This window comes from Anser anser, assembly GCF_964211835.1.
Source record: "Anser anser genome assembly, chromosome: 21".
In the NCBI taxonomy this organism is placed as follows: domain Eukaryota; kingdom Metazoa; phylum Chordata; class Aves; order Anseriformes; family Anatidae; genus Anser; species Anser anser.
The window spans coordinates 6,864,366-6,887,644 of record NC_139742.1 but is presented as its reverse complement, the minus strand read 5'-3'; the positions used below and the strand labels follow the sequence as shown (position 1 = coordinate 6,887,644).

Below are 23,279 nucleotides of genomic sequence, written 5' to 3'. Positions count from 1 at the left end.
TACAGAGCTCACTGAAGTACATGAACAAAGTCAGCAATGGCTAATTTCCTTAGCGGGGTATCCCTGCCTCACTTGACTCAACAAAATCTAAGTAACTCTGTAAACCTGAAGAAAATTGCTACAAAAATCATATACTACCTCCCCTCTGCTGAGAGGGGCAATATGCTCAGTTCTATTAAACAGCAAAACACTGCCTACTCTAAATTTATACAATGCTTGTACCAACTCGTGTAGTAAGCATATACATAACTAAACATATACATAACTAAAAGAAAAAAAAACAGGGCATTTTCAGTGTGGGCTAGCTAGCCCTCAGAAGTTGACACTGTGTTATTCAAAGTGTAAATTTAAGATTATTACGAGAGATAAGAGGAAAAAGTCCAAGGGTAGCTCTTACATGGCTCGTAGAAATAATGAGCAGCATCCTCCAGGCTGAGATCAGCATTTGATATTCTGTCACGGAGGCACAGCTGCTACCATCTGTCTCTGCCACATGATACGCCAGTAACTTCACATATTCTGACCAATAACCAAAGCGCTTCTTGTTGGAGAAATTCTTCAGCGTGTCTTTCAGGGACTGATCCAGTGAGCCCCTTACCAAATCAAGAGCACAAGATCAGCATATTAAAGGGAAGTTACGCTCGGAAAAACAAACTCAGTGGGAGAAGACTACTAAAATGTTATTCAGAAGTTACTGTAGTATGTGCGCTTATTTCACAGTTAATTTTAATAAGTACTGTGTGTTCTCATTCCGGCATACAAGGAAAGTAGTAACATTCTCGCCTAGAGGAGGGACTACCAGAGACTCACTTGACAACATAGTAGATCTCCAAGCAGATGATCTTCATGATTAATGCACAGGTGTCCAAGACACTGAGCTGCAAAGACAAAAAAAAAAAAGAAAAATCTGAGCACTTTGCTCTGCGGAGTGAGTGGAACTCTGATTTAACCCTACCCACCCACTCGTAGTGACTGATCATCCAGTTTTGCAGGAAGGAGACTTGTTTCTCCCTTGATAGGAATAGTTACGTCATTTGACTAAAGACCGGTGAGGATAAGGAAAGAATGCTAGGTTCAAAGCAGCAGCCAAACTGAGTGAGAGCACAGGCTCTTCATAACGAAGGGGAAAACTCCCACAGAAAAGAATGCAAAGAAGCTAATCAATTCCTCCGGGATATCAGCTAGCCTGAGGTATGCCTTAAAAAAGATCTTCTATCAAACAGCATACACGGTATGGATACACGGATACCCTACATACAGCACACCTTCCAAAGAGTGTTTACACAGATGCCAGATAACATCTACTTTTGTTTCCCATGTGGGAAAAAAAAAAGAATTTCAAAAGATAGTCCGTTGTTGCATAGCTGGTCTCTGCAAAGCCAGAAAGTGCATGCTTCAACTGCTGCATGTGTTTAAACCAGTTGATCACACTTCTTTTTAGAAAGCTGTGAGCACAAAGAGCCACAGCCACGCTCAGAAACCCACTACGAAAAGAACATGCATCTACCCAAAATCAAGGCAGTTAATTCACCTCTGATGTTTCTGAAGGTGGAGGAAGGGTCCCGAACAGTGGATTGGTCAAATTTTCCCAAAACTTTGGCCTAAAAGATACATGCAGAAGTAGTATCAGTTATCTCCTCCACACCACATGCCCAGAAGCATTTTGACTGTTCCAAATGTCACAGAAAATACCCGTTAGTGCACAGCTATATAATCGTGCATTTACAAAAGAAACAGAACAACATATATTTGCTTCTGAACACACACACACACGGGCTTCTCATCTTCTCTCCCCAGAGACAGTACAGATCAAGTTCAGAGCCCACAAACTGCATACTCTTACCAAGACACACAAAGACTAGGACGCAACTGTCCCTGAAAAGTCTGATGAACCCAAGAAAAAGTGTTATGGAAAAAAGGCAGCAAAACGCATTGTAGGAAGACAACAACTCACTTTGTCCGCAGAACCAGCATGGCACTATCTCGGCGGTCCTGCCACAGGGCATGCAGGAAGGCAATGGCAGCACGATGCAAGAGGGGCGGGCACCAGTACCTCTCCTGTTGTTTGGAATCTATCAGCTCTAAGACTACTTGGAGGCAACTCCACTCTCCTAAGCTGAACTCCTAGAGCAAAAGGAAATGAGAGAGGTTACAGCTCCACTATGTAGGCACCTAATAAAGCAGAAGGTGCTCAATTCCACTCAAACCACAGACATACAAATAAATCTTGAGTATGTGATGCAGAGACATACTTTGTAAATGTCTACAAAGAACGTGTAACAGGAGAGAAAAAAAAATGCATTTTTTTAGGGGTATAAAAAATGAGCTAAGGTAAGACTTGGTAAGACCAAGTGCCTTAGAAAAGGTCCCAGCCCAAGACAACCTTCAACTGCAATGCACTAGAGACTGAGTGGGTATTCTGGAAAACTGATACCATTGTATATCAATCCTCCCACTGAATGGCCACTGTCAGACTCAAGAGAGAAAGTCACAGGGATCTTTGGTCTGACCCAGTACGGATGTTCTTATGTTAACTCAGTATCTTCCTTGAAAACTGGGGAAAGATTGTCTTCAGTTGTAGGGAAAAGTGAAGCTGGGACAGCAGCACAGCCGTTCATTGCAAGCACATGCTGCATTTACTTTTACATTAGGCACATCAGGCTACACATAAGACCTACTGCATTTTAGAGACCAATGCCATAAGACTCCTAGGAATGTTACAAGGAAAGACTACCGAGTCCCCAGGCAAATATCTGCTCTTCTACCTTTGACCCATCACTGCCATCCTTGACTTCCAAGTTCAGGAACAGCTCAATGAGTCCAGGCTGTGTCTCCACTGCAACTGTAAGGAATTCCAGTATCATGACCTTAATACGCATGTCCTCAATCTTGCTCTGCAGGCGGGTGAGGAAGGCATCACGGATAGCAGCAGCATCACTACCAAGACAGGCATAAACGGACATGGGAGCAACCTGCAAAAGGAAAAAAATAAAATTAGAAAAAAGGATAACTTCTCTATTCATAAATGTGACCTACATTTTAAATCGAAACTTTCAGTCCACGCTACCTTCAAATGACTTGCACTAAGCTCCCAGATACAAACAAGCCTGAAATTATCTTGAAAGAATTTCAGTGGTGGAATCAGTCACAAAAGGAGAAGCAAAGGAGCCCTGGTTGAGGCTCGTCTTACCGTAGCCAGTCGCTTGAGCAGCTGGATGGCCAGGCGTGGAAGTGCAGGGTCATGCTTGTGGTAGATGTATTTGGCCAAGACCGCAATAAGGTTGTTTCCGTGTGCACCTGAATAGAACAGTTAAAACCAAAGAGAAGAAGCTGCAATAAGATGCAACTATTTAACAGAACTACTTTCATAACAAGGTGAGAATTAGGTCAGTCTTCCAGAAGACCAAGGCACGGACCCAGTCAGATGATTTGCTATATTCTGTAACTACACACACCCTATTACAGCGCAGCAAAAAAATTAGCCATATTTCCTTAATAAGCTGCCTGGTGGAGAATAATGCCTCAGAGGATGGAGAATGGGCCTTCTCCCATCACTAGAAAGCACCTTTTGGAACCATCAGAAACTCTAATACTGTTTGTAATGAGAAACACACTGACTCTTTGCACATAACAAAAACCGCAGCTTCCCAGGCCATCCCCACGAAGAAATACTTACCATGCTGAGTAAGGGCCTGCTCTAACGGAGACACCACGCTGGAGGGGGGCTTCAACCGTATGACATTGTTGGTAACCGAGAATGCCAGCTTAACTGTTTGTATCAGCAGTTGACCTTGGCCTTGTGTCTCATCACTGCATTTCAAAAATGAAAACAAAGTAACTGTGTCAACTGTCATTTATTATTTGCACAACATTCAAAGAAGAAATTCCATACTCTTGTCAGTCAGAGGTTGTAAGACATTTTTACTCCCTGTCATGTCACTGCATAACAGCTGCTGAAATAAAAACCCCAACATAGACCCTCTAACAACCCCAACAGACCTTGTAACAACCTTCCAATACCTAAAGGGGGCCTACAGGAAAGCTGGCGAGGGACTCCATATCAGACAGTTTAGTGATAGGACAAGGAGTAATGGCTTTAAACTAAATGTGGGTAAATTTAGATCTGATGTAAGGAAGAAATTCTTTACTCTGGAGGGTGGTGACGAACAGGAACAGGTTGTGGATGGAAGTTGTGGATGCCCCATCCCTGGAAGTGTTCAAGGCCAGGTTGGACGGGACTTTGAGCAACCTGGTCTGGTGGGACGTGTCCCTGCCCATGGCAGGGGGTTGGAATTCCATGATCTTTAAGGTCCCTTCTAACCCAAACCATTCTGTGATTCTATAACTGCACAAAATGGAGAGTGCGTAGTAAAGACTACACAAGGATCTGTAACAAATAAGGCTTGCTCCGCCTGAACATACAAGACAGGCTCCCATGGATAACGACCGTGTTGATCCCCAGTTAAGTACTATCCAGTTAAAGCTACATCTCAAATATTATCTGTTGCTTCTTCCCTCACACTACTGAAATAAAAGACAAAACTCACCTACTGGACTGGGAAGCCACTACCATATCAATAGTGTCCACACCGATTCCCATGATGTTAATGACAGCTTGCCCTGCTTCAGTGTTGGCCAGGCTGAAGATGCACAAGGACTGAAGGCTAGGGGCACTGCTGGGAGACACAAACAACGCAGGACATCATCACGTGCAGTACTTTCCCACCTAGCACTTAGTAAACTACCATAAAGTATTTCTTAATTTCTACACGCCCGCCTACTTCATTCTTCCTTCTGCTTTCTTCAGAGTGGTTATACCAAATAGGAAAGTGGATGGCAGTTTGTCCCACAAAATATATTTTCTCTTTCTTCATCAGGTATTATAAAAACCAATGTGCTTTGCTCTGTCCCTAATCTTTTTCTACCCTTCCTGTACTCAGTAATGCAGAAAAGCACTGAAATCAGCGCTACACAAGCATGCCATTTCTCTCCTAGTAACTTACATCCAAAAACTGAAACAAAGATAGTGACACAGCCCTCCTGCACTGTAAGCCAGGCTACTGCAGATTTGAAATCCATCGCCCATCTTACCTACTCCGAGGATCCATTTCAGGGCATAAATTCAGTATAGCATGAATCAACTGCAGAATTAGGCATCCTGAAACAGAGATAGAATGGACTACTCAGTTTTCAGGAAGATCTGTTGCCTAGTCTGTAATATTTCCAAACAAGTCGCAGCATCTAGCAATAATGATAAATGCACAAAGCAACTCTTAAATATCTGCTAGAAAAGGTATGATAAAAAGTGGGAAAAATTCACAAATTCTCTCCAATAAGACAGGTGATCATTTTTAATCTCTTCACCTTCTCCCCTCTCAAATATCCTTACCAATTTTCTCTCTCACTCCATGAGAGTTATAACGCCATTTGTGGTAATTTGGTAACATCTCCTTCAGGACAAACACAATGCAGGGCACAAGTCCTTGGCTCTGGGTGCTACCAAGTTGTCCCTAGGAGAAAGAGAAATGTTATCCTTCCCCTTCTGGTTAAAAGAACATGAAATCTTTGGTAGGAAGACAGGTCATTAAAGCATGAGAAAACCACTGAGCACGAGGACACAGATTTACCAGCTATTTTTATTCTTTTATAGATAAGACGAATCAAAGCTGTTTTTTGAAACAACCACAGAAAGCACAAACCATGGAAGGTTCCTTCCATGGAAGGAAGCCTCAACCAGTGATTACTCATACAGAGCCATTTCCCAGGGGATGCCAGACACTGCTGTACTTCACTTTCCTATCGTAACAGCCTTCAGCTGGCTTCACAAGCAGGCCAATACAGAAGCACTCACCCGGACAAGAGTTGTGATCAGGTTCAGGAAGGAGATCGTAACGCTGTACTCCCCTTGAGGCTGTTCTATGCTCATCAACAGGTTTCCATAGCCCCCAGCATTCATTCCCTCTGCACTGTGAAATGAGCAAGAGGGTTTGTTGTATGAATAGCAGGATTTTGACATGAGTGAGAGATGTTGGATGCATAGATTCCACAAACCTCAGATTTCACACTGGCAAAAAGGTCTTATGTTATGAACAGTTCAGGACAAAAAAAAAAAAAAAAAGCTGGGGTTGGGAGGAGGACATGAATACCTAATCATGTGATTCATACTGGACACTGGATTGGCAACAAACGGTAAGAACCCCGTATGGTGAAGGTCAGTCCAAACCTGCAAGAGAAGAAGTAGAGATACTCCCTCTCATTCACATAAACATGTCTACTAGTTCTCAAACCTAGAAAGCCCAGAAGGTTCTTACCTTGGCTGGCATTCGAGCAGCCAGTACTGTCAAGCAATTGACACAAGAAGCAATAACGTCCACAGGGGGAGAGATTACAGTTGTCAGCCTGGGAAAGAGAAATATTATGCATAAAACGCACTGCCATCTGTGACCTAGCCTATATACTGCTGTTGGAATTAAAAAAGCATTTCCCTCACTGAGGTACACAAGCACAAAACCTACACTCTGGTGTAGACACCAGTCTGCACTGTCAGTCTAGACTTGACACCTCTCCCTCACACCTGAATCAGATCAATTTCCTGCAAGAAGCAAGGCTCATAAGGCAGCAGGCTGTCACAGTGAACAATGACCATTCAGCAGATTGACTGGGGGGATAGTTAATAAGTGTAACTCTTCTACCACCTGGAAGTTACTGCTCTAATTGTATGCTTTGTTCCCCTTTTATGTAAGCATAGTTGCCAATAAAAAAACCTTTAAATGGATAAATTTGTACAACTCATGAAAGAAGTGAAAGAGGGATCATTCTGCTGCGTCAAAGCGTTCAGCAGCATGTAGCCAGAACAGTCCTTTCTGAACACCTGCCTCGGGGAGTTGAAGCACTGAGATACACTTCTCTCAAATCTTTTGTCAAAATAGGTAATTAACTGTTCTTCCAGCTCATTGTACCTTCTCAGGTACTCTGCTGTTAGTGGCTCCATGCTGATCAGTGACTTACCTCTGCAGCAGCATGTAGATTCGCGACGTGATCGGCAGAAGGCAATCTGCTATCGATACATCAGTGCTGATGACTTTATGAACCAGATCAATGATTGGCTTCACCCTCTGGCAATGCTGAATCACATCTGCGTAAAGAAAACTAACATCAGAATGCAAAAATCATACTTACGCAGCAAAGAAACTTAGAATAATGCACATTAATCTTACCACAAGTCCCCTGGATTGTTCCCCATACCAAAAATTATTTATTTATTGTATCTTAGCTTTTCTCTCATCTAAAATTCATATGATCTCACTGCAAGCTCTTGGCCTTTTGCAGTGAGTTATCATAATTTAAAACACACACAAACACACACAGGTTTCTGGGAGACTACTCCAAGCTCTTCCAGAAGTACTCAGAGCTGCTCAATCCTGCTGTTAACCTCAAGTTGATACTAAAGAACAATTATTTATTCTCTTTTATACTCCCAGCCTATCTCACCTGCTGTTGAAACAACATGGAGCAGCATTTCAATCTCACAGGTAAACAGCGTCCAGCTGCTGTACGAATACTCCCATCGTACCAAATAAGCTCGATCATCCAGCATCACTTGGCCCACTGTCCCCTGAGGTATCCGCAGATTTGTCTGACCTAGTCCTAAAGATTGAAGAAGCAAGGGAAATCAAAGCACGAATTTCCCCATGAGTTAGAAACCAGGTAAAGAACTAAATTCCCCAAAACACCTGAATAAAGAAAAGGTTAAGTGCAGTTTCCTTACCGAGAGGATAGAGGAGCTTTGGAGCCTGTCTTCGCCAAAGTGTGCCATCTTCATGAGAGATCACATCAGGAGGTTTATGCTTGTACAGTTCAATGTAAAAGGACATTTTATCCAGGAAACTGTATACCTGCACAGAGAAGGAGTGTAAACAACATGGCCGAAGAGCCAGACCCTCTTAAAAATTAATCAACGAGGTCATTTCCAGGAATAGGCAAGCTTTCCTTATGTAGACAATAACCTTCTAATATGTCAACCCTACTAAAACATTAGATGGTCCACACGCCCAGACAAGTCTGATCTAATACATCAGGAACTTCTTATAAGTAGGTTGAACTTCTTTCAACCTGAAAAATGAGATAGAATTTATCTATTTTTTTAGAATTAATGGCTGAATTTTTTTAGAATTAATGGCTGAATTTTTTTTTAGAATTAATGGCTGAATTTTTTTAGAATTAATGGCTGAATTTTTTTTTAGAATTAATGGCTGAATTTATCTTCAGCCATCAGAGCTGGAGAGTTTACTAAAAGCCAGAAAACAGTACCCTGCAACAGAAAAGGACTTAAAAAGGTGCCCTGTGTTAGATAACCGACATAAAGCTTTTATCAAAGATTGTAAATGAGATATACTCTTACAGTGGAAAGAGAATCACACAGCATTATCACATAACACGTTACCCCTGTCTAGAAATAAATCATCTCCCAAACACCAAGAGAGATTCCGTACCTTTTTTGCAGTAGATTTATCTGACACAAGGGCTTGGAGCAGCTGAAGGAGAGGAGTAAGAAGATGGGGGAACATCCCACACACACTGTCCAGGATAATGCCCAGACCTGCAGTCGGTTCCTGGTGGTAGAAACAGAAAACAAATGTCTTATTGTTACAAAGAAATGATAAAACTTTCTCAGTATAGCATAAGGATATAGCTCCTTTTTAAGTTGTACATTTGACATCAATCATGCACAAAAGTATCACTCCAGTCCTTGTACAGACTAAAGCATGAGGCATTGTGCAAGTAATAAGGCAAGAAGTAAGACTAATGCATTACACATCACCCTATTTCTGTAACAACAACAAAATAAGCATGATGCTTTTGCCAGCAGTTAGTTCAATCTTTGCAATCCCAGCCCTGGTTTAAACTATCACCTATATTAAAACTTGTTCCAGTATCCTTCAAGAGTAAAGCCAAGGATGTACCTAAAAGGCAGGAAAGGGCAAAGGTAAATCAAAGATCGATACAAACGAACACTGGCTCCTCAGGGCCTTCTAAAAATGAGCTAACTAAATATGATCAGTCTGTTCTTTTCCTAAAAAGGAATCTTTTATCAAGTTTTTGTTATAAGCAAGGTAGGTCAAAGAAGTTGCCAGCACACGCACCGTCTTCCAGAAGAGCTGAGGAATGCTGGAAGCTGCCAGAACTTCACACGCAGCATCAATTATGTCCTTCAATGGAAGAGAGGAAAGAGAAGTTAACATTTAACTTTACACAGAGGGTCCACATCCCAACCAAATTCTGTCACATCTTTGGAGTTTAAGTTTCCATGCTTACTAGCTAAGATGGAACTAATTCCTCTAGTCAGAACAGAAGGAAACACACCACACGCACAAACTCAGACCACGTGGCAAGTCTAACGCCATGCTCCTTATCAAGGAGTGGACTGGCCAGGACAAACATGCCCACTAAATCTGCAAAAGGCTACATGATATCTTCTTAAACTTAAAAACTGAGTATGTATTATTTCCATTGCTTTGGAAATAACACATCAACAACTAGTTTCAAATCCCTAGGACTTCCATATGCTATGTTTCATTATTAATCAGTAAACACCTCTGAAGACTGGTTTACACAACGCACATTTAGTCAGTCTTTTAGATCGATCTAAATCACAAAGTTTGCTATTTCAAATGCCGCACTAAAATTTAACTGAAGTAATTAGCATCACTTATGAAAGGTTATATCAAATTAGTTAATAGATGCAATGAGTATTGGATGCTTACCTGCTGATTGCCCAACGTATGTAACTCCAGTGATGTCAGGACAAAGGAAAGAAGCCCATAAATACACATACAAGCTGTGCTGACAATACACTGGGAAGAAAGAATACACAAGACCATTAGAGGAAAGATTATGAATTACAGAGCACACTGCATAACAGTACTTAGTCCGCTTTAGAAACTGTGGGCACCTCTGAGTAACTGTCTCTATTGTATATCCTTGCTGCAGTCAGCAAAGGGGCAATACAATAGGAAGCAGTCACGACTGAAGCCACACACAACACGAAATACTTCACTGAACTGTGAAATTTTTCACTGCTTCTACCATTACCATTAAAAACACAGAAAAAATAGAAGCATTCAGTGTTCAGAGAAATCAGAAAGATTTGCTTTCACTGGTTTCTGCCTACGAAGTCATTTACCCTCATATACTGTGTTGTCTCGTGAAACCATATACAGAGAACAGTGCAGAGTTAGATCAGCTAGTACTCAAGACCTACACTGGCAAGTACACCTATGGAGGCAAATCAAAAAATGTGATTAAAGTAGTGTATTCTGTTCAAATGAGATATAGCTCCTCAACTTACAAAAGTTGTTTTTTTATTATTCTTTTTTAGTTATTACTTCATCAAAAAAATCTGTTTAGTATCAGTTTGATTTTTACTCTTCACTGAAAGAAGGTGATATGACAAAACGTGCTCTATTGCATGCTCTGGTTCAAACCAGATTTAGTTGGTTCAAAATCATCCACTTCCCAAGACACCTTTACATCATTAGTAGTTAAGAGCCTTTAAGAGCTTACATATATGACTGTAAGAACTCACATTCTTGCCCCCACTGCTCAATGATCGCAGAAGTTTCGTCAGATACTGGAACACGTTCAGCTGGATAGCATTGCTGCCCATTCTCCTGATAACGTTTGTTGACTCCTCTGGGTTTATGGTATGACGGAGCAGCGCCCAAGCCAAAAGCACTGGAGCATGATGTGAGACATCTCCCAACTGCAGCAGCTGACTGTCCATTTCCTGCACAGAGACAAGAGCAAGACAAGTGAGATCCTGTGAAAGCAGCTCATGCTCAGCAAGCCTGTAGCCGATAGCAGGAAGGTGCAAACAGTCAGCCTTCTCTTGCACATAATCATTTCAAATATGCAACTGACCAAATTATATGGTTGCAGTCTTGGTCTGTTTTTGTGTGTGGTTTACTGACTTACAGCTGTTCTAGCCTCAGATGTCCTCTGTCCTAAAAGCCCTGAGGCTAACAATCTTCTGTTTCATTCCCTTCTCATGGCCTACTTCCCTGCGCGCACCTTTCTTTAGAGAAAGGCTCAAAATAATCAAGCAAATATAAATGGGAAAAGAATTAATCTCTTTCTTATTTGTCCCAAATTGTTACGTGGATGCTAGCTCTTACATTTGGTCAACAAACACAAGGACCAGAAACTTACAGATGTAATCTTTTTAACAGCACTGCTTGGATAACCAAAGTTCTATATTGTTAAGCCAAACAGGGGTTATTCTGCTACTGCTTTACCTGGTGGATATGTGAATTATTGGCTAATTTGTGCTCGTCTGTCCTATCATCCAAAGCTCGCTCATGGAGGGCGTCAATTTCCATGCCTTCCACCAGAATAAGAGCACTAAAGTAGCTGCAAGCAGGAAAGGGGAAAAAAAAATCAAGTAGGTTAGACACTTCATTTAAGAACTCAGTTTTAAAAAAGAAATTGATAAATGGTCAAAGAAGAACCTTTAGTTTGCATGGGTTCAGCTGTTCTCTGAAGCAGTAAGAAATTAAGATGAAATTAACAGCAGGTTATCCAGATTTTGTCTTGAAATGCTGGTATCTGACAGATTAAAATCTTCAAAATTATCATTCCTGGTTGAACAGCCAAAAGAGTCCCTGAAATTTCAAGATAGCTTTTCCACCTTTGAAAGTCTTTACCACTCACCAGGATTTTCATTCCTTCTGGCTGCATCTTGAGTTATGTCCCACAAAGCAAAATGAAGACATTATCGCCACTATTGCGAGCAGACCCACGAGAGCTTGTGCTGAGGCAACACAGTTAACAGTACGGGGCTAACCTCTGCGCAGGCAGCAGCCAGCCTCTGAGCACAGGACTGTGAAGATGCAGTTTCGCTTTATCACTAGACCATCTAAGAACAAGTGGCACTGTCTTCATTGCCATTCACACCAGAGACAGCTAACTTAAAGCTAGTATATGCATGCCTCTCTATTTTGCAATCACACCTTCATTTTGCCACAAACTTCCAATGTGACCAGAAAATATATTTCACCTTCATCACAATTAGCTTAGCTTGAAATAGTCATGATTTTAAGAGGCAACAGAGAGAATTATAAAATATTTTTTTTTACTGAGGAAAATTATTTTGTTCTGTACTCACTTCACAAATACACTTCACTTACCCGATACGATCCACCAGGTGATCCATGCTCTCATCTACCAAGTGTCTGTTGGTTTGTCTAGTGCCAAACCCCTGTTCTTTGAACATCTTCGCAAATTCTAGAAGCTCATCTGGTCCCATTTCAAAGTATGCATAGTAGAGGAAGATGACTTCCAGCAGCATGGACTGCTCACGGAGGCATTGCACAAACCAACGAGAAACCTGACGCTCTGTCTGCACAAGGGAAAGTCTTACTGTCATACACAAAGCTCACAGATCAGTCAGAGCAATTAGAAACCAGGACATGCTGAAGCATTTCAAAGTTTGCATAGTCAGTGGTTTGCACCAGCTGCAGGAAAAGCCACTATAAATACAGAGTATACTGATGCAAAGAGATCGTAAAGAGCTGCACAAAAATGGATCTGCAAGCCTAGCGCTGTCAACAGATTTCTTACAAGGAAGAATACGTTTCAAACAACTCACTTTGTTTCTGAGCAAAAGTGTGTTCTGCTAAACAGAAAACAATTTTTATATTTCTTGGACCAAGAGAACCATCCGTTCTAGCTGCATCTGCACATACACATCTTCCAACACACTCTGTACCACGAAAGACTATGTAAGTTTGATAAAGAACGGTATGAAAAAAAAATACCATGAGATTTCCATGTGTTTCCCATGTAGGAGCTTCTGCTTTGTACAGTTCTTCATATTGTTTCCGGTAATTAGGAATTAGTTCCTTTCCCAACTTGTCGACACACTGGAAGTATTGTGCCTAAAAAAAATAAAGAAATGATCTTTTCACATGCACACCTATGCGCTTTTTACAATCACAGGTGGACAACTTCTATGCAACTTAAGTATTTAGCCTACTTCAGTGACACCATATCCAGGAAAAGGTTCCTGTACTCACTGTATAAGGGTGCCTCTCGTCCTGAAAATAAGTGAGTAGATGGAGGACACAGCGCAGAATACAGATCCTCTCTTCATAGTAATAGTCAGCAAGCTGTGAATATAGAACGTCACCAATATCAGTTTGGTATTGTGTCCACCTCTCATTCACCTTCCTGCCCCACACACAGCCAAGGCCCTCAGCACCAGAACACGTAGGGCTCAAACACTACAGATGGAGTTTCAACTAAGCAGTTTTAAGCTATCTGAAAAAAAAAAAAAAAACTTAATTAACTTTACAGAATTAAATAAAAAATGCCCATAGGGACGTGTCTATAATTACACTGCTAACTGAGAAAACTCAGGAAAGGAATGCAAGAAGATACAGAGGTCACCTGCCATTCTTAATCTTCAGTAATCTCTACCAGCTGTGATCATCACTCTCTATTTCGGAATTGTCACTTCAGATAGCAACACACAAGCCTACAAGCTTTGGAAAATGTGGGAGCATACATCTGACCAGCTAAATTCCTTGACATTGAGCCTACAGTTTCCTTTCCATAGCAACTATTAACACTGCTCAAATATATATATGTCCATCCCTATTTCAGAAGCATCTTCTAAAATTTGTTCGTTATATGAAGGAATACTTCAATTATTCCAAGGTTTCTGAATCCACAGAAATAAAGTTGGTTCTCAGATCAATAGAAAATACAAACGGAAGTGACTAACCTTCAGCATCAGAGCCTGACTCTGCCTTTCATCCTGAAGAACTGTCTAAAGCAAACCACCACAAAATAAACAATTACTTATTGCAGAAATATCAACTGACAAAATATTCACAAAAAATAAAGACTGAAAGAAATGAGAGAATTTTTCTGTTTCTTTTGGAAAGACAGGTTCCAAATGTACAAAGTCAAAACGTTCATTAATAACTATCTGTTTGTTCATCTCCACTCGCTCTCCTTCACAAATCTGTAGCTTTGCTGTATTCCTGCGACAGAGGAAGAAGCTGAATCCCTGCAGAGAGATTCACGCAGGAAGAGGTACCAGAACGTTAGGCTTAGATATCTGCTATCGCATTTCTGTAAAGCGGCACTTGAGCATTGCAGGTTCAGATAATAATAATTACAAAGTCATTTTCAAGTCAGAATTTGGGCTTGTATGTGACCATAATTCATCAATAAATTACTGGTACTAAGGAGAGATGCAGAGTGAACAGAAAATAAATGGGAGCTACGGACCTTCAGGGAGTCTCTTGTTCCTCTGTAATCTTCTTGAAGATAACACTGTAACAACTGCACACTTTGCTCTTCATCCAAACCCTGAAAAAAAAGAGATGCTCTAAAGTGAATAAAAGGCAAGTGAATTAATTTAAGACAAAGATTCTCTCCAAATACTCACGCAGCCTTTCTCTTCAGAATAAATAATTTCCCAAATACACCAATAGATTTTTTTTTACTTTCCAGGGTGACACTTGTTCAAGTTAGCAGTTCCATTTAAAGAAAAATACATAAGCTTTGATGTCATTTAGATATAGCCAGATTAACTTCAGTGAAAGGAGCACAACACTCATTTAAATAAAGGTACAGCCACCAGTCACCTAATTCTAATTTCTGGCTTGAAGGACCATAATCTTGCAGCAAACAGACGGTATTTTCAAACACGGCAGCTACTTTAAGGGACATCGGTTTTAGCTGAGCAATCACAGATATCTTGAAAGAACCCAAGACCAGATGAGGGTGACTGCTTTTGAAAAGCTGAAACCCCTTTCCGGCAGGAGGGGTTGTTAACCAGCAAAACTGAAGCAACTCAGGGCCACTAACAACTTTAAAAAATGTTGACCTAGAGCTCCTGCGGGTACTTGTAACATCCTTTAGATTATTTTTAACTGAGAGAAACTTAAGTTTGCCTCTATTCAACATCAAGAAGCTTACTTAACAGAATCCCAATAACAATGCAATCCAAGTGCAGGGATAAAAAAAAAAATCAGGATAGCATCTTCACTCACCAAAAACTTGCTGACCCTCAGACCCAGTTCTTTTAGTGGAGCAGCTACATCTTTATCAGCTTTTACTTTTTCTGCTGAAGTTGTACTAAAGAAAAAAAGAAATTTTCATTGTTAAAAATGGAGCAACACCGAGGAATGAGCTGAAGAGGCTTAATTTCAAAGCTCTCAATTTTATCAGTTTGAACTTGACACTTTTTTCCTCTCAGTGGCCTTTCAATGCTTCATACAGCACTATTCAGTAATCTTCCTACCAGATAACACTCAACATTGTTCACTATCTTACTATTACAATAAACACAGGCTATATTCATTCTATCTTTTCCAGTGAGAGAGTCTGGTTATCTTTCCAGCATGACTAAGTGTCAAGAGGAGTCAATTCTCTGCAGGCTGCACACTTGTACTTGATCACTGCAACTCAGCAGAGGCAAGGGTTAAGAGCTACTTAACACTGGTAATGAGAGCAGAAACTGCTGTTACTTCTTTCTGATCTTTATTTCATGCCACAAAATGTTATTTGGATTAAGCACTTTCTACTGGTATTCCTCTCCAGAAATCTCAAGTCAGGCAAGAGAGTAAAAATCTGTTTTTATGTAATAAGAGAGAAATACTCAACATGTTCCTCAGCTTATTAGTAGATCCCGTTTTAAAGGTTAATTTCTAAAATCAGGCAATTACCATACCTTGGAGGTTTGTAGTATGAAAGTCCCTCTAAAAACCTCTGCCAGTGCTTGTTCAGTTCTGCTGCAATCTGTGCCTGAAAAGAGAACCAAATACTATTGAACAGACTCCTCAACATCCACCATTGAGTATCAGATTTGTTCAATTTAAGTGAAGCAAGGACATTCCACCACCAAAACCAGACAAGGACACAAGGCAAACAACAACAGCATCTATGATTCAGACTGATTCAAGGTGTATATTGCATGAGAAAGCTTGCTGCCTTGCCTAATATAGGGAAGGGAGAGGAAAGGAGGCAACGGACTAGGTTCAGATACATTTGCATTTCCAACCTCTGGGCACATTCTTGAAAGCACGGGCTCCGTCCCAGAAAATAAGGAAGCAGGCTGTACCACTCATGAATACCCCAGAGCAGTCAGTCTAGAAAGTAGCACTTGTGTCCACTCCAGAAAGGGCACCAGCTTTTCACATACACCCTTCCAGGCAGCAGTTCGTGAAGCAGCTATAAACAAGGAGTGGAAGAATAAACAAGTAGCGGAGAAAGAACAACAAAAATCCCACCAAGGAAAAGGGAAAAGCAGCAAAACTCATATTCAAACAGATGTACAAATGATGTATTTGTCCACAGAGTCCATTCAGTGACAGGCAAACCTGCTTAGCAAGACATGGACTTACTGGTTCTCTTAAAGCTGATCTGCCCAGGAGAATTGTCCACAATTCTCTGCTGCTCCTGTAAAAAAAAAAAAAAAAAAAGGTGGAGAGCGCTTTAATAATCAACACCAATTCAGGCTTCAATTTAGCGCGCACCTTTTCAAACTTGCAGTTATTTTGGAGATCACAATGCAATATAAGCTACAAGAAAAATTAATTAAAGGACATTAGTTTTTAGTTGAGCAATTTCAGATGTGCTGGAAGAACCCAGGAAAGACCAAAAGAGTGACTGCTGATATAACAAAATTTGTAACCTCATATCAAAGAAGTATGTTATTTCTATCAGCTTATCAGCTCAATCTGATCTTGCTACTTCTATGTTTGGGGGTTATAAAAAAGAAACCTAATTAAAGTACAGAACAATTAAATTACAGAACAATTTTATTCGGATTCATTTGATGCCATACTCCAAACAAATCCTTCTTTAACAATTTCCACCTTCACTCAAAGTGGAATATAAAACTGGGTGAAGTGAAAGAATGCAACACTTTTCCATAGGACAGAGTATTTGCCTCTGCTCATCAAAATATTCATCCTGAGCTCGTTGTTTCTTCCTGCTTGCTGTGAAATTTGTAGAAAAAACAACCTGTGCTAAAATATAAAGATCAAATTCACTCCCTAGCACATGTATCTAGAAAGGTTAGTCTTCCTACAACAGCTCTGCAAAGGATGCTTGCCAACAGGAGTAGTTCAGGAACTCAGCAAACTGATGACTGTTAGCAGTGTAATACAAACCAGGAGTCAAACGCCACAATTCCCCACGCAAAGACAGTCTATGAAAGCAAGCACACTCATTAACTTGTCTTTAGACTGGCAGCACTGAAATAACTCCCTGTGGCAGCGTAAGTCACCTGGCACTTCTGACACACGGTGCCATTTCAGTGGCTTATAAAACCTATCATTTTTATTACACCTGTCAACATAATTTCTTCCCCCAGATTCCTCGCCAGATGCACCTGCCTGTGGCAGAGCTACAGGACTTCTCCTGACCTAGCCGGCAGCCAGCCGTGGGTGCAGCCTCCGCAGCCCACCCGGAGTGCTGGAAGGCCACTGAATTGTAACAAAATTCACTTTGCAGGACAGAACAGCATCCTAGCGGAGCCAGCCCCGCTCCTTGCCCTTCCTTCCTAACCCAGGGTTACAACAGACCGGTGCTCGTTGCCAGTTCGTTAATTGGACTCTGAGACAGCTGGGGAAGGAAAGCTCTGTGTGTGTGAGGTAACAGTGGTGCTCTTGTCCCGTTAGGAGGCATTATTTTAGTAAAAATTAGGCATCTAGGGACAAACAAGTCTAAAAATGCCACAATAAATGTCAAATAAGCAAACAAAGGCACTACTCTAAAGCGATCACTGAAGAAAGGGTTCATCAAATAGCTTCCTTTGTACATCTTCCACACCGCTGCTATTTGGGTGTTATAGCCACAGCTCTCCAAAAAGTGAGAAGCCAAGTTCTGAACTCTATGCTCTCCGTGAGGACTGCTCCGCACCAAGACCTGACTGACACCTCAGGTTTTTTGCACAAATCACGAACTCAGCTCGGCAGCTGAAGCTTTTAAATAGCGGTGCTACTTAGCACTCCGTCCTTCATGGTACCGCAGGGCACAAGAACCACAAAGCACTAAAAATATAAATCACCGGCAACACCCGCCGGCTGTTTTGGACAAAAAAGCCTCAACCCACTGAAGGAGAGCACGAAGAGCTCTGGCACCGGAGCCTAACGGGGAGCACCCCCGGCAAAGCCGTGACGGGACCTCCTCAGACACCCCCACAGGCGGAGGCGCCCCACAGCCCCCGCTCCCTCGGGGGGGCCCTGAGGCGAGGGGCGGGGGCGGGGCCATGTTGCGGGGGGCGTGGCCACGTCACACATTCAGGGGCGGGGCCAACCCGCGGGGGCGTGGCCTCGTCACTCTGGGGGCGTGTCCATGCAGCGGGGGGCGTGGCCGAGCCGCACGAAGGGGCGTGGCCATGCCGGCGCGGGCCCCGCGCCCGTTAACCCTCCCCTCACCGCTCCCCCCCTCCTCTCCGCCGCGCCCCCCACCCCCTACCCCCTTCCCTCTCAGCGAGCGCGCGCGCGCAGCCCCGGCCCCCTCCCCCGCCCATCCCCATTCCCGCCGCCGCCGCCGCCGCGTCCCCGCACCTCGCGCACAGCCCGCCCGCCGCCATCTTCGCTCCCCTCTCACGTGACCCGCCGCGCGGGGCGCTCTCCGCCGCCGGCATCACGTGGTGCTGTTCGTTTCGGTCATGTGACAGCGGCAGCGCCAAGATGGCGGCGGGCGGCCAGGTGGGTGCGGAGCCCCGCGGCGGGGGGCGGCCGGGGGGGGGGGGGTCCCGGTGCTGCGGCCTGTGCCCGGCCCTGCCCGGCGGGGGTACGCGGAGGGCTCGGGGGAACAGAGGGAGGAGGCTGGGGAGGAAGAGAGGGCGTTTGGGAAGCTGCCCTGCGCTGTTCCAGTGCCCCGCCGCCCTCATCGCAAAGAATTTTTACCTCGTATTCCATCTAAACCTCCCCGCGGCCCTCACCGTAAAGAATTTATTCCTTGTATCCCATCTAAACCTCCCCTGCGGCCTCATCATCAATAATTTCTTCTTTATATCCAACCTAAACCTCCCCACCGCCCTCATCACAAAGAATTCCTCCCTTACACCCAATCCAACCCTCTCCTCCACCCTCACCATAAATAATTTTTCCTTCTATCCCATCCAAATCTCCCCTCTTTCAGCTCAAAGCCATTACCCCGTGTCCTGTTGCCACTCTCCCCGAGGAGGAGCCCCCCTCAGGTCCCTGGAAGCCCCCTTCAGGCACAGGAGGTGCCCGGGGGGGGCCGCAGCAGGCCCAGGGGTGGCTCGGGTGGGAACTGCCTCGCCTCAAAAAGGGCACCCCGGGGCTTTCAGGAGCTGCTGTGTTGCAGCAGAAGATCGGCATTTTGTCTGGTGAAATTCTTCCTGGTCCTGTGGCCCAGCTGGCAGGCTGCCTGCTGCAGGAGGCCATTGCCTGTCATTCCTTGTGCAAGCGCTGGGCTGCAGCCTTAAACTTGCCAGGCGAAGGGCGAGAACTTTTCTGGTCTCTGGCCAGCTTGTGGTATTTGCCCTCCCTCTTCTCAGACACCTGTTGAGTTTCCCCTTCCCATGCCCACAAACTGAGGGGGCCCCAAAACCCTATGCCCACAAACTGGGAGGACCCCAAAACCAGTATTGGTCATAGGCAGACATTGCCCATGCCAGATCTTTTTTGTTAACTCCATGGTTAATTCTTTTCCTGTTTTATCAAAAAAAATAAACGGCAAAAAGATTGCAGTTGGCCTGATCTAGCTGTTTAGCAACAGGACATACAATGTAGTTGGTTGCCAGTCAAGTATTTCAGACTCTACAGATGCCAAAAAGCAATCTAAAAAAAATGTTTTCAATATGAGGTCGTAAAGAAAACTCTCCAGATGCACGGTGTAAGGGAGTTTGGAGTACAAACTTTGATAGATACCCATTAATATTCCTGCTGAGATCTCTGAATGAAAAACAGGATTTAAAATAAAGTGATAGCCTTCCATACAAACTGATAGGATGTGATGAATGTACTCTCACAGCTAGAGGCAAGATGATTTGTTTGCTTTTTCTGTGCCAAGCTCTCCAATTTAGCTTATCTTGACAATTCTGATAATAGATCAAAATTAGGTCAAGTATGCCACTTGACTTTTTTTCCCCTCAATGCTTGTGATGTTTTCTTTGCTACTTCTGTTGTAAACACTACATAGCATTATAAAACCACTCTTGCTGTAGGGAAAGTGTTCAATCATAACACCAGTAACAGAAAGAGAGAGAGGTTGGGGGGGGAAGCAGCTTGAACAGCAGAGAATCAGAGAGAAATACCTAGTAAAAGGAGAAACATTCCATAAAACTGCACTGAAAACAGCATACAAAAGTAGTTTCTAAAATTACCCTTAAGCTATTTTACAACAACTATATTTCCATTTTACACTGTCACATTGAAGCCTTCTGGGAATAGATATGGCTTGCGTGCTTCATGTTTTAATTCAGACACAATATTAAGTATTTCTGTTGCAGTGTACCTGAATAGTCCTGTATCGAGTGGTTTGCTTCATCACTGCAGACTGACCTCTTGGATTCTCAAATGGAGATAACGATTTTGACTAATCCCTTATCACTTTGGTTTTACTGGTTTTATTTACCTGTATTGACATTAATAATTGGCACATAACTGTCAGTTTAAAGTGAGCTTAAAAATAAGACAGGTGTACAGAAGCTTTAGCTCTTATATTATTCACTTTAATTGCTTGTTTGTTTTCTAATAGGAAGCGCAGTAGCATGAAAGGGAATTCTGCCTGGTGGACAATTATCAGGAATATCAGGACTCGTGAGAAGGATCTTGCATCCCTGAGCCACGCCGGACTGGAATCATGTTAAACAAGCCTGTGCTGGTGGAATCGCTGATCGTGTTCACCATCGTGCTGTGCGTGCACGCGGTGGTGTGGGACCGCTACTCCTGGTGCTCTGTAGCTCTTGCCATCCAGGCTTTTTATGTCCAGTTCAAATGGGACCGGCTGCTGCGGCTGGGGGGGGCCGTCTTCCAGTTCCGCGCAGCAGCAAACAGCGGCCTCCTGCCAGCTAGCATGGTCATCCCCTTGTTGGGGATAGCGATGAAGGAGAGGTGCAAGGCTGCTGGCATTGTGTACTTTGAACGTTTTGGCATAGTCGTAGCTTCCACTGGCATGTTGGTTGCTCTCTTTTTGTCTGTAATAGCGGTTGGCATCACAAAACCCGTGCCCACCAACACTTGCATACTCACTGGTGTTGCTGGCAGTATAATTATCTATACCATGAAGCACTCTTTGACTGTTTCAGAAGTGATAGAGGTCCTAGAGGTGCTGCTAATTTTTGTCTACCTCAGCATGATCTTGCTTTACTTGTTGCCTCGATGTTTTACCCCTGGAGAAGCATTGCTAGTGCTTGGAGGTATAAGTTTTGTTCTCAATCAGCTCATCAAACGCTCGCTGAATGTCGTTGAGGGCAGAGGTGAGCCCATAGACTTTTTCCTTCTGGTGGCAGTTATCGGAGTTATTCTTCTTGGGCTTTTCTTCACTGTTCTCTTCATTTTCATGGATTCGGGTACGTGGATCTCCTCCATGTTTTTCCACATGATGACAGCAGTGCTAGGCTTAGGGGTCATCATGCCTTGGCTTTACCGACTGATCCAGAGGAACCCTTTGTTCTGGCTACTCCAGTTTTTATTTCAGACACAGACAAGAGTTTACCTTCTTGTATATTGGACCTTTTTGGCTGCTTCAGCGTGTGGCATAGTTTTCTACCAGAACGCTAAGAGATCATCTGAATCTAAAAAGCACCAGGCCTCAACTATAACCAGGAAATATTTCCATTTCATTGTTGTAGCTACTTATGTTCCCGGACTGATTTATGACCGCCAGCTTCTCTATGTTGCTGCAGTCCTGTGTCTGGCAGTGTTCATATTCCTAGAATATATCCGGTACTTCAGGATCAAACCGTTTGGCCAAACTCTTCGGCATTTGCTGTCTCTCTTCTTGGATGAAAGAGACAGCGGGCCTCTAATCTTGACTCATATTTATCTTCTTCTTGGCATGTCCCTCCCAGTGTGGTTGTTTCCTAGATCTTGTGCTCCTAAAGGCAGCTTGTCTGGGGCAGGAGCATTGGTCCCCTACGCCGGGGTGCTAGCAGTAGGGGTAGGAGACACCATTGCCTCTGTTTTTGGCAGTACCATGGGAGAAATCAAATGGCCAGGAACAAAGAAGACCTTTGAAGGCACAATGACAGCTATTTTTGCTCAGATCATTGCTGTGGCTCTTATTCTGATCTTTGACAGCAATGTGAATCTGAACTCCAGCTACGCCTGGATTCTGGCGTCTGTGAGCTTAGTTTCCCTTTTGGAAGCTTATACTACCCAAATCGATAATCTGCTGTTGCCCCTCTACCTCCAGATAATGTTTATGGCTTAGAAGCACTTCCAGGAACAGAGATTTCTCCATTTCTAGAGAAAAGTGGAAATAGAATATGCACTACAGTGAGAGATGAAAGCCAATCTAAACATTGCTTTTGGTACAGCAGATAAAATTGTTAAAAACAAATAGAAAATGGCTATTTAATAAAAGTTTTGTTTTGGTCTCTTTTTTTTTTCCTAGTTTAAAACAGCATGAGTTGCTCTTTGCCCTCACAAGAACCCAACCATGACTGATAAATTGGACTGTTAAATAAAAATGCTATTTTTAAGTCTCTTGTGGGTGCCCAGAGGCAGAGGGAGTAGAGAAAGAAGAGGTAAGTTAATTACAGAAAAGAGATCGTGCCACCTCTGTACTGCATCACAGCCTAAACTTGTCATGCTGTACTGAATGCTGTCATCTTGTATTACTGCATATGTGAAGTCACTCCTGTATAAGCACTGTTTAAAGCATGTTTTGTGAGGGTTGCCACTCTCTACCCAGAACGAATGTGACTGTCCTGATGGATCCAGTCACCATCAACTGAGCCCTATTAATGCACTGCAATGCATGAACACGACTTCAGATACAATAGTTGCAGAGCTAACTTCATGGGGGGGGGGGGGGGGGGCGGTGTTGAGAATTTAAGAGACTTAATTCCAAGCAGTGCTAACAAGAGGGTTACAGTTGTTTCCGGCCTGCATGTTTCCACAACAAGAAAAACGTTTCAAGATTTTAATCTCTATTAAATATTATTCCAAATAATTTAGAGTGAAGAAAAACTAAGCAAGCTCACAAGAAAAAAAAACTAGTTGCGCGCTAACTGTGAACGCAGGAAGGCTGTTGAAGTCAATAAACATCTTTTACACTAC

The 23,279-nt window shown here is 42.9% G+C and overlaps 2 protein-coding genes across 7 annotated transcripts in view; one reads left to right on the top strand and one right to left on the bottom strand.

Moving 5' to 3' along the window:
• The window catches only part of NUP188 (nucleoporin 188), a 27,580-nt gene extending 8,905 nt beyond the window's left edge, over positions 1-18,675 (bottom strand). Inside the window, exons 1-30 of one of the 6 annotated variants that reach the window (XM_083807914.1) lie at positions 18,588-18,675; positions 16,416-16,470; positions 15,743-15,816; positions 15,063-15,147; positions 14,296-14,376; positions 13,784-13,828; positions 13,074-13,166; positions 12,816-12,935; positions 12,186-12,397; positions 11,295-11,409; positions 10,586-10,786; positions 9,765-9,854; positions 9,144-9,209; positions 8,493-8,612; positions 7,769-7,895; positions 7,492-7,647; positions 7,009-7,135; positions 6,312-6,399; positions 6,147-6,223; positions 5,852-5,966; positions 5,390-5,510; positions 5,092-5,158; positions 4,548-4,676; positions 3,677-3,810; positions 3,191-3,297; positions 2,766-2,972; positions 1,955-2,124; positions 1,532-1,601; positions 811-878; positions 398-593 (exon numbers count right to left, since the gene is read on the bottom strand). In XM_083807914.1, the coding sequence (XP_083664040.1) occupies positions 398-593; positions 811-878; positions 1,532-1,601; positions 1,955-2,124; positions 2,766-2,972; positions 3,191-3,297; positions 3,677-3,810; positions 4,548-4,676; positions 5,092-5,158; positions 5,390-5,510; positions 5,852-5,966; positions 6,147-6,223; positions 6,312-6,399; positions 7,009-7,135; positions 7,492-7,647; positions 7,769-7,895; positions 8,493-8,612; positions 9,144-9,209; positions 9,765-9,854; positions 10,586-10,786; positions 11,295-11,409; positions 12,186-12,397; positions 12,816-12,935; positions 13,074-13,166; positions 13,784-13,828; positions 14,296-14,376; positions 15,063-15,147; positions 15,743-15,816; positions 16,416-16,470; positions 18,588-18,667 (3,396 nt within the window). In that variant the 5' untranslated portion in view covers positions 18,668-18,675. Of the gene's footprint in view, positions 1-397; positions 594-810; positions 879-1,531; positions 1,602-1,954; positions 2,125-2,765; positions 2,973-3,190; positions 3,298-3,676; positions 3,811-4,547; positions 4,677-5,091; positions 5,159-5,389; positions 5,511-5,851; positions 5,967-6,146; positions 6,224-6,311; positions 6,400-7,008; positions 7,136-7,491; positions 7,648-7,768; positions 7,896-8,492; positions 8,613-9,143; positions 9,210-9,764; positions 9,855-10,585; positions 10,787-11,294; positions 11,410-12,185; positions 12,398-12,815; positions 12,936-13,073; positions 13,167-13,783; positions 13,829-14,295; positions 14,377-15,062; positions 15,148-15,742; positions 15,817-16,415; positions 16,471-17,411; positions 17,431-18,085; positions 18,304-18,587 lie in introns of those variants that run through there. The other 5 variants (XM_083807915.1, XM_083807911.1, XM_083807912.1 and 2 more) reach the window with 5 other exon arrangements.
• Positions 18,598-23,279, top strand: DOLK (dolichol kinase). The gene is made up of 2 exons (XM_083807928.1): positions 18,598-18,731; positions 20,752-23,279. The coding sequence occupies exon 2, from the start codon at positions 20,857-20,859 to the stop codon at positions 22,426-22,428; it is 1,572 nt and encodes a 523-aa protein (XP_083664054.1). The 5' UTR covers positions 18,598-18,731; positions 20,752-20,856; the 3' UTR covers positions 22,429-23,279.

Bases quoted from the DNA above. Each gene is read 5' to 3' on its own strand.
- DOLK (XM_083807928.1), top strand. From the start codon at position 20,857: ATGTTAAACAAGCCTGTGCTGGTGGAATCGCTGATCGTGTTCACCATC.